At 41.3% G+C, this 11,465-nt stretch overlaps 1 protein-coding gene across 1 annotated transcript; it reads left to right on the top strand.

The window, feature by feature from the left end:
- The first annotated feature begins 772 nt into the window (after positions 1 to 772).
- On the top strand, positions 773 to 1,714 carry LOC134943260 (putative olfactory receptor 2B3). The gene has a single exon (XM_063932203.1). The coding sequence runs from the start codon at positions 773 to 775 to the stop codon at positions 1,712 to 1,714; it is 942 nt and encodes a 313-aa protein (XP_063788273.1).
- The last annotated feature ends 9,751 nt before the right edge of the window (positions 1,715 to 11,465 follow it).

Genomic DNA, 11,465 nt, shown 5'->3' with positions numbered 1-11,465 from the left:
AATATTTTTAATTGGCCCTTGACCACCAATCCAAGGCACCCCTGCAAGTGTCTCGAGGCACCCCAGGGAGCCACGGCACACAGTTTGGGAGACGGAGGGAAAAAGAGGTAGAGGAGAATTATGAAAAAGTACAGAAATAAAAAGATGCTACAAAAGAGGATTATCTAGCTGCTGAGAGAGAGTAACGGATTGAATAATAGAGTGACATGGTGTGTATGAGGTAAATAGAGTTGATAAATTATTATTATTATTACATTTTATTTATAGGGCGCCACAAGTGTTTTGCAGCGCCATACAAAGGACAGTACAGGGAGACAAAACTTAGCATTACAGTAAATAAATAACAAAAATAGAATACAGGTAACAAATAGCACCACAATTCTCAAAACATAATACAGCTAAGATGTAGGTAGCGAGGGAGTAATCATCGTATTACTTGAGGCTGGCGGCCATAGATAGAGATGAGCCTTTACCAGCAGGAGAAAAAGTGGGTAAAGATGGTCGCTGAGTAGGAGAGAGCTGCGAGTGAAATGTGCTGAGAAGAGGGCTTTGATAACAAGAGGAGAGAGGGCCCTGATCTGAAGAGCTAACAATCTTGTAACAGGAATGGAGACAGAATGATGCAGATACAGTGCAGAAAAATAAAGTGATGGTGTTTACAAAATACAATGTTGGTGATTTCCTTTTCAGTTTTTACAATTTAATCATTTTCATTTTACAAACAAGCTAAATAATTAGATCACTGAGATAATTTTCTATTTTATTTTAAGAAATGCCTGGGAACAATAACACAGTTATAACAGAATTTATTCTTCTTGGACTTTCCAGTGAGCCCATGACACAACTTATTCTTTTCTTTGTCTTCCTGCTTGTATTTATAATCATATTAATTGGAAACATCTCCATTATTATTCTAATCCTGTCTGATGTCAGCCTTCACACACCTATGTATTTCTTCCTTGGCAGCCTCTCAATCCTGGATCTCTGCAGCACTTTTTCCACTATGCCGAGGATGTTGAAAGATTTGATGTCAGTAAAGAAAACTATCTCTTATGCTGAGTGTGCAGCACAAATGTATATTTTTCTCTCTTTAGGGGAAACAGAGTGTATTCTGCTTGCTGTTATGGCTTATGACCGTTATGTAGCTATATGTTATCCACTACATTATACTACAATCATGAGTAAGATGGTTTGTGTGAGACTAGCAATTGGTACATGGATATGTGGGTTTCTTCTCTCTACTTCACTTGTTACTCTTACACTCAATGTAAATCGTTGTGACAATAATGAAATTAATGATTTTTTTTGCGAAGTGCCTGAAGTATTATCACTTGGCTGTGAAAACATTTTGTTTATTGAATTTATTATTTTTGTTGAAAGTGTAATTCTACTTATGATACCAGTGACATTTATTGTGATATCTTATGCCAAAATAATTGTATGTATCTTAAAAATCGCTTCTACAGCCGGGCAGCAGAAAGCTTTCTCCACCTGTGGGTCTCACATGATGGTTGTGGTAATATTTTATGGCTCAGCAATGGCTGCCTTCATGAAACCTAGGTCAAGCTCTTATACAAGTACAGACAAATTCATTGCTATATTTTATGTAATTATTACACCAATGCTGAACCCTTTGATTTATACTCTTAGGAATAATGATGTAAAAGCAGCCTTTCTAAAGTTAAAAATTAAAAATGTAAGAGTACAATTTTAGGAAGAAAGGGAAGAAACGCATTTGTAATTTGTTTAACCAGGTCAAAAACCTCTGTCCAAAGCTGTTTAATAACAGGGCATGACCAAAATATATGAATTAGGGTTAGATTTACAATACACCTATATGGTGATGAGTCTATATAGTCTTTTTCATGTTACTTTTTGCTAAATAAATTTTACTTATAATTTTACCATGCCAAAATCTGTGGTATGTACTAGAGTTTTGCACAACCCCCATGTCTCAATGTTAATTCCAAAATCATCTTTGTGCTGTCGATTTGGCAAAAACACCTAGATTTGTTTTGGTATTGGAACTGTTTCTGAGTTTAATTTGGAATGGTAAGAAAATAATGTAATTTGAAGATGTTTTTTCTTTCTTAAATATTAACATTTACTTATATTCATCTATGGTTAATTTTCTAATGACCTATGCCCAACTGTCAATATTTTCACTTCAGTAATCATTTTTCAATCTCTACTCTTTCAAACAGTCATGCAGGAATAAAAAGTACAGTAAGAAATGGTGTTCCCTATCAAAGCAATATACATTACTGAAACAAAAAACAACAGCTCTAGATTTAAGTATAAAGATCAATGTTACTGATGAATGGGATAAATTGTATCAAAAATTAGAGATGAGCAGTTCGGTTTTTACTAAAAATTGAACACTCCCGAACTTAGGGTATCTGAGTGACTCTGAGTCCAGGCTGGGGTCTTCCTGTCAAACTGAGATCCCAGAACCAGGCAAATTGTAATTTTCCCACAGGCGGATCTCACATGTCTTAGATTTTCCCAGAGTTGGATTTTCGCGGAAATGGTTTATTATAGTAGTTAGCTGGAGAGACATGAGAACTGTAAGTGACTAGAAAGGGTTACTGCTGTTGGCTTCATTCTTACTCAGTATACGTGTGTTTGTGTGAGGTGTTGCAATAACAATTTAAAAAACTAAAAGTTAGTGTTTGTTAAAGTAAATCTGCAGTTTTCCTATTTTTCCTAAAGGAAATTATTCTGCAGTGTTGCTTGTTATTGTATATGAGCCTTGGCAGAGATAATGTTGATTTTAGATTATCTGTCCAATAAATACTCTGCTGTGTCTGAGCTGCACCCCAAAAAGCCATAGCTTGAGTGTTTTTCTGACCTTGCTAAAAATAATAATAATAAAAAAACTGCAGTTATTTCTAATTAAAAATAAAAAAAATTAAAGTAGTGTGTTATGATGGGATGTAGTCAGAGCCGGCGCTACCTGCTCAGCAGCAGGGAGGCACCGGGCTAAAGAGGCACTCTCCCCACTCTGCTGTTGCTGCTCGCTGCTGCTGCATCTATCACTGTATAAAAGACGCAGGCAGCATGAATCGCGGCTACCTCCATCTTGTCTCCTCCCCTCCTCCCCACTGCACTTTAGGCAGTGGCAAAAGCAGCACTCTGTCTCCCGGGGATCTGTGTGCGGTTAGTACAGCACACCACCTCTATCTGCTCCCTCTCCGACTTAAGGCATTAACTATTACACTACTCCCAACTGTTGCACTACTACTGTGGGCATTCTATATGGCACTAGTACTGTTGGCATTATGTGTGGCTGCACGACTACTGTGGGCACTCTGTGGGGCACTACTATATGGGCATTATGTGTGACCTGACTACTGTGGGTGCTCTGTTGGGCACAACTACTGTGGGCATTATGTGTGGCACGAATACTGTGGGCATTCTGTGTGGTATGATTACTGTGGGTGCTCTGTGGGGCACTACTACTATGGGCATTATGTGTGGCATTACTACTGTGGGCATTATGTGTGGCATGAATACTGTGGGCATTCTGTGTGGCGTGACTACTGTGGACGCTCTGTGGGGCACTACTGCTGTGGGCATTATGTGTGGCATGACTACTGTGGGTGTTCTGTGTGGCATGACTACTTTGGGCACTCTGTGGGGCACTACTGCTGTGGGCATTATGTGTGGCATGACTACTTTGGGCATTATGTGTGGCACTACTGTGGGCATTACGTGTGTCATGACTACTGTGGATGCTCTCTGGGGTACTACTGCTGTGGGCATTATGTGTGGCATGACTACTGTGTGCATTCTGTGTGTCATAATTACTGTGGGTGCTCTGTGTGGCACTACTGCTGTGGGCATTCTGTGTGGCATGACAACTTTGGGAATTTTGTGTGGTATGATTACTGTGGGTGCTCTGTAGGGCACTACTACTATGGGCATTTTGTGTTGCACTATTACTGTGGGCATCATGTGTGGCATGAATACTGTGGGCATTCTGTGTGGCATGACTACTGTGGGGCACCACTGCTGTGGGAATTATGTGCGGCACGACTACTGTGGGTGTTCTGTGTGGCATGACTACTTTGGGCACTCTGTGGGGCACTACTGCTGTGGGCATTATGTGTGGCATGACTACTTTGGGCATTATATGTGGCACTACTGTGGGCATTATGTGTGGCATGACTACTGTGGGTGTTCTGTGTGCCACGACTGCTGTGGATGCTCTGTGGCGTACTACTGCTGTGGGCATTATGTGTGACATGACTACTGTGTGCATTCTGTGTGTCATGACTACTGTGACACTCTGTGTGGCACTACTGCTGTGGGTGTTCTGTGTGGCATGACAACTGTGGGCATTCTGTGTGGCATGACTACTGTGGGTATTCTGTGTGGCAAGACTACTGTAGGCATTCTGTGTGGCACTACTGCTGTGGGTGTTTTGTGTGGAACAACTACTGTGGGTGTTTTGAGTGGCACAACTACTGTGGGCATTATGTATTAGGCACGCTATCATTGTGGGCATTTTGTCTGGCACTACTACTATGGGTGTTATGTGTATAAGGGACACTACTACAGGTATTGTGTATAAGGAGGACTACTGTGTGTCGCAATGTGAATTAGGTACACAACTATTTGGTGCAATATGAATCAGGGGCACTATGTGTGGTATAATGTGAATAAGATTGTGATACTGTGTGGCATAATTTGAATTAGGAATACTATTGTATTCCTGGGTGGCCATGCTCCTTCCATGTGAGACCACACTCCTTTGGTGCGCACTGTCCCTTTATTACACATAGGTGGGAGGGCGCAAATTTATTGTTTGCAGGCTGGCGCCGGACACCCTAGCACCGACCCTGGACGTAGTGTACTGTATATTAGGGTTGTGTTACTGGGTGCATGTTACTCCCTATCGCAACTACAGAATATTTCTTGCAAAGGTGACCTTTTCTTGTTCCAGTGGAGTAAAAGAAAAACTTGCCTGTCTTAGTGTTTTTTTCCTGATTATTTGCACAGTGAGTTACTATTAAAAGTAATATAACTATATTAGTGTTGTATTACTGGGTGTGTGTTATCACCACCATCTGCATCCAAAAATCATAAGTTTAAGAAAAATTTTGTTTTTTGCAAGTGTAAACAAAATTTTCTGGTTATTCAATAAAACTGATTGATAAAGACAGCAGCTGTCTCTCCTTTTCCAATTTAATTGTTCATTCACGTGGTGTTGAGGCACTTAAATTCAACAAGAGTAGTTTTACTCCTGTTCTAGTTTTAAAAAATAAAACCAATTATGGATCAGTAAATATAAGAGCAGGAACAACCCATTACTAGTGATACGGCTGCTCCCAGTCATACAGTAGAACTTCTTCACCATATACTAAAGATGGTCAAGGTGAAAGAAGGTTTAAGAAAGGCACCTTACTTCTAAACAGCATTTCACAATGGTAAACAAACTGGATTAGGGCAGATATGCCGGTGGTCAGAATACCGAAAGTGGCATCCTGACGGTTAGAATTCTGACAGGGGTTGGGTAAGTATGTTAACCCCCCCCTATCCCCACAACCCTCTCTAGCAGCCTTAACCTAACCCTCCTCCCCGCAGCCTAATTTAACCCTCCCTGGTTGTGCCTACACCCTAAACCTAGCCTCCAGAACCCCCCCCCCCTCCATGGCTTACCTCTCAAGTGGCCTGACACACAGACCTTCAGGATCCCAGAGGCCAGTATTTTGGTGATGGGATTGTGGTATTATTTGGGGTGCCAGAGCTAGCATTTCGAGCATTGTCAGGATTCCAGCATTGGTATTTAGACTGCCGGGATCCTGACCACCAGATTTCCAACAAAATATTACCGCTAAAAATTTACTATAAAAAAATTTACAATTGCAACATGCCATTCACCTTGCCATAGTGGCAAGGAAAGGCTAGAACATGTCCTTTCTTTGCATGTGATTGTCCTGCTATTTGTGAAAATTAAAGGCATGTTGCTGCAGTTTTGGGGTTGGAAGATTCCAAGGCTCTCCGTCGTAGGATGGAGATTTCCTGGCCTTTACAATGGGCGGCTTACATGGCACCATGGGTGCCGTAAGCCACCCAATGGTAGGTGGTTTGATCCGATGCTGTGTCCTAGGATGTAGGAAAGATAACTAGTGCAGCAAGCGGCATCTGCATGTAATATATGCCTCTACTGCATCTACATACAGTGCTATCACTTCTTACATGGAAGTAGTAATGATAGCAACACCAACTGCACCTGAATAACCCCCAATATTATTCAAACTCAAACTGAATGCTAGCAACTCTGCACCCGCAGGCCAGGGATGCCAAGGATAGCCCTGTGCTTCAGCCCTGGACTTGGGTTCCTGGATGTACCAATATAAGCATAATGGTGTAGTGATAATGGCTTAATTTAGAAATCAAATACAGTACTGCATGGTAGTAATTCATTGCCGAAGATTCATCATCCTGTTATAATCCCGCAATCCGTGTATTGTGGGATTGCCTAACTGGACCAAATTTTGAAACTTTGAGGCAATTTTGGGATCAGAAGATATTGACCTAGGATGATGAACATACAGCCAAGAATTGCTACCATGGTGTAGAACATTTCCATACCCAAGCATTTTTATTTTGAAAATTGGCCATTTTCACTACACCCTAATAAGCATGTCCTCGGGCTGTGGCATTAACCCCCCCCCCCCCCCCCTGTGGAGCCTGGCGCTGGTTCTAAAGATACAGAGAACCCCTACTCATTTTGCTCCCCATATTTAAAGAATCAGTACTGGTCCAAGAGTTTGGTGCTGTTTCTTAAAATTCAGAGTATGCCTCCTCTTTTTATTCCCTTAATGTTAAGAACAAGGATCTGCTCTGAGAGCACGGAGCTTGTTAAACCTTTGGGGGGGACTCCACACCAAATATTTTAAAATTTTTACCTCTTTCTCCACTTTTTCAAACAGAAGCATGCACGGATCTCACTGTTCTGTGCAGACTTCTGTCACACTTGAACCTGTAATGAAACTTGCATTACAAGATGCACGGTTACACAAAAAAAACTCGGACTCACATTGTAATAGCCTTGAACTAACAAATTTGCAGGCTATTACATTTGCAAGTTGCAGGACAAATTCACATCCAAATATTGTGCGAGTAGGTATGAAAATATTCCCACAATAAAAAATGCACTGTGTTACATTTAGCCCTAAGGTTGAAAAACAAACTGTTTGATTTCAAACTTCACAAATCCCTGAGGTGACTCTAAGGGTGTCCACGAGTGTCATGTCTGAGTCTGGCATTTCTGATTCTGACACTAGAATACTAGAGAAGCATCCTTTCAATATTTCTGGACCCTCTACAAATATGAGGATGAGTAGTAGTAAGCATGGTGATGGTATAGACATAAAAATTGATGATGCTACTGTGGAAGTGCAACAACATTAGGAGGATATTTGAGTATCTGATTTTAATGAGGATGTTCATGATAAATGTGTTAGACACAAAGAATTTGATCAAATTCAGGAGGAGGATGTTGTTTCTGACAAGGTTCTGTAACTTAGCTACCAGTGGCAGCAGCTCTAGCCAGTGATAAGAAGAAAATTGTTATGCCTGGGCAAACAAGAACAAATTCCACCTCTTTCCAATAGAATATTTTTTTCTTATTCCCTGACAACATTGATCTCTACCATTTGTGGGAACAAGGTATGTAGATGTAGTGACATTAACCATCTAGGCACCTCTACCTTGTTACATCAATTACATTGAGTACATTCAAATTATTTATCAAAATCTGAAAAATCCTGTCAAATAATAACAAGCAGTTTAACATTATTATTATTATTATTATTATTATTATTATATTATATTTATAAGGCACCACAAGTGCTTCACAGCGCCGTACAAAAGACAGTACAGGGAGACAAAACTTAACATTACAGTAAATAAATAACAAAAATAGAGTACAGGTAACAAAGAGCAGCACAATTCTCAAAACATAATACAGCTAAGATGTATGTAGCGAGTGAGTGATCAGCGTACTACTAGGAGCTGGTGGCCATAGATAGAGATGAGCCTTTACCAGCAGGAGAAAATGTGGGTTAAGATGGTCACTGAGTAGGAGAGAGCTGTGAGTGAAATGTGTTGAGAAGAGAGCTTTGACAACAAGAGGAGAGAGGGCCCTGCTCTAAAGAGCTAACAATCTAGTGGGAAGGGGCGACAGACAGATGACATGAGGTGCAAGCAAGTGGGAGGTAGCCTGAATGCAGGATGTAAGCAAAGCAGAGATGGTCAAGGCATGAGGCAGGGGGATGGAGGAGCAGCCTCAGTACTAGGTTATGCATCGGAAGGGTATGCTTTGATGAATAGGTGGGTTTTCAGTGCCCATTTAAGCTTTGCAAGGTCAGGAAGAGTATAATGGAGCAGGGAGTGTGTTCCACTGAAGTGTTGCAGCACGGGCAAAATCTTGAACTCAAGCTTGGGAAGCAGTGACCAGGATAAAGGAGAGGTGATGGTCATTGGCCGACCATAGGGGCCGGGAGGGAGTATGAAGAGACAGGAGGTCAGAGATGTACATACTGTAGCAGTGGAATTAGAGATTGGCTTGTATGTGAGGGTGAGGAGTTTGAAGAGGATTCTGTAGGGGAATGGGAACCAGTGTAGATTTTGTTGAAGGGGAGTGGCAGTAATAAAGCAGTGGGAGAGGAAGATAAGCCTAGCTGTGGAGTTCAGGACAGATTGGAGGGGAGCAAGATGGGAGCAAGTGAGGCCAGTGAGGAGACTGTTGCAGTAGCATCATCTACCAACAGAATGGATAGATCCCACCACTTGCAATCCCCTTCACCAAAACCTTCATCATAAAACCTCCCCATTAATGAGCGGAGGTAGTCCTCCTACATTCAGTTTCCAAAGAACAACTGACTTCTCCCTATCCAAGATTCTTCATGAGATCACATAAGGTTAACAAGAAGACTAGCAATTTCAAACAACAATTGACTGTGAAACAAGCTTTTGCAAGAAGAGCCATGTATGACAGCCACCATCAAGTTCCACAGCAGATCACTGAAGTCATGATGGCTTTGCTAGCATTAGATCTGCATCCAATATCTGCCATCAATGCATCTCGTTTTAAACAATTAGTAATGCATCTGGTTTTAGACAATTAGTTGCAGTCCCTTCTACCAAATTGTATTCTAATCACTTTTACCAGAGCAGCAATGCCTCACATGTACAGGAAACACCCTTAATCTTGGACTAGAAAATTGAACTGTTCTATCTACTGAACTACAGATATGTGGTCAAACTAAAGGTGGCATGACTTTTAAAACCCACTGGGTGGGTGTATTGCCCTCAACAGCAGCAGTATCTAACACATAACACCAGCTTATTCATAGTCAGGCTACTCTCTGTGTAACTGAGTTCACCAGCAGGCATACCAGTGCTAGCCGGTTTAAAAAAAGATGGGATAGCAAAATACAGTAGTTTACACTGCTGAGATTCTCCTTGGGATTTGTCATTTCTGATAATGAAAGTAACCTTGTACAAGAATTTCGAGTGGGTGAATATCAACATGTACCATGTTGTGTGCACAAAATAATCTTGGTTATTCAGACATCTTAAAAAATGTTGTGTGCAGGACATGCTAACTGTGGCCCGAAACATTTCTGGACATTTTCAGCATTCAGCAAGTACAGTACATGTAGAAGATTGCAGCGTCCACAAGAAAAGTTCCATTTGCCTTGCCACCAACAGAAGCTAGAGATATTAACCATGTTGAATTCCACCCTTTATATGCTACTGCAAATGGATGAAAAGCAAGAAGTATGTTTCCTTAGTCCAGCACACTGGAAAATACTTTATGACACTACTAAAACCATTTTTTTTAAAACTGACCTTTTCCAAGAGTTCCACTGGTGATGATTAGAAATCTCAGTGCACAGGAGTGAAACAAAATATAACATCTGACCAGGCTTAAAATAAATTGTCCACATCTCTACGGTGACTCTATCTGATACACTAAACATAATTAAACTGGTGGAGCAGTACTTTAATGATGATGTACAGATTAGCATCTTACACAGGGCCTAATTTAGACCTGATCGCTGTTGGGCAATCATTGATCGACATGCGCATGCATATGGAACGCAATGCACATGCGCGAGGTCAAACAGTAAAAGAATCAGGCAGAATTTTTGATGGCTAGGCGGACGCAAGTAGATTGACAGGAAGCGGGCGTTTGTGGATGGTAGCTGGTCATTTTCTGGGAGTGTCAGGAAAAACGCAGGCGTGGCCAGGTGTTTTCTGGGCGGGTGTGTGACATCAGCTCCGGCCTCGATCAGCTTGATCCCGTCACACTGTAGAAGTAAGTCCTGGAGTATGCACAGACTGCACAGAATTGAAAAACAATTCGATGATGAGTGAAATGCGAATGGATTTGCAGATGACCGCTGTCGGGTGAAGTTTTCACACAGTGTACGCACTCATTAACACACTTGCTCGGGGCAGGTTTTCACTGTCTTTGGGCGGCAGCTATCTGATCGCATCCATCTGCAAAATCACAGAGGAGTGACCAGGTCTGAGTTAGGCTCACAGTCCCTTTGAATACTGGGAGTAAAAATGCAATTTGGAGCCTGGTGTACAAACTCACTTTGGTGAACTTAAGCTGCCCACCCTCCAGTGTATAATAAGTAAGAGTGTTTAGCACAGCTGGGAACTTGGTGAGTGATCAAGGTAGGAGGCTACATCTAAAAAATGTGGAAAAACTAATGCAACACTTCATTGTTCTTTACTGGGCTGTACTTTACTTTGGCATTGTTGCAGACCTTCTGGTTGGCAAGGTCTGTGTCTCTGTTTTACTTTTATTTATAGTTATAACTGTCACATTCCAGACTTTCAAAGCTTGTTTCTTAACGCTCCAGTGCCTGTTTCCATTTGGTGCAGTGGTCCTCTCCTGTGAACTCTATAAGTCGCTGTTAACAACATGTCAGACCGTCAGCATGCACGTCAATATTCCTGCAACATGCCAGTTTGGGCACCACCATATTGGTCTGAGTTATCTGACTTGAGCTGTCCATGCAAAGACTTCAAAAGAGACAGTTGATCTCACCAGTCAATCTACAGCATGAGAAAAAACAGAAGACTGCTTCTACAGCGCCTCAATTGCAGGAGGCTAATAATCAAATTACCCTGATACATGCGCGGCTGAAAAACACTATGTGGGTGTTTGGTTGGAGAATATAGAAACAGACAAAATCAGCTGCGCAAAGTATCAGGGAAAGGACAGTACAATTTTAGGAGAACCGATGTATGTATATAAATTGATTTATTAATGAAAAAGCATAAAATAGCAGTAAAAGATGACATAAAATTGTTGGATATAAAAAGGCACACCTTGACTAAGTTTATCCGTTTAAACAGACACCAAATTGTGTCGGTTCTCTATATGGAAGTCCACAAAAGGAAATAAAGTCCAGCTGTTTGTTGGAAAGCAA

This window comes from Pseudophryne corroboree, chromosome 7, assembly GCF_028390025.1.
Source record: "Pseudophryne corroboree isolate aPseCor3 chromosome 7, aPseCor3.hap2, whole genome shotgun sequence".
NCBI classification, from domain to species: domain Eukaryota; kingdom Metazoa; phylum Chordata; class Amphibia; order Anura; family Myobatrachidae; genus Pseudophryne; species Pseudophryne corroboree.
This window is presented reverse-complemented; position numbering and strand designations above follow the sequence as displayed.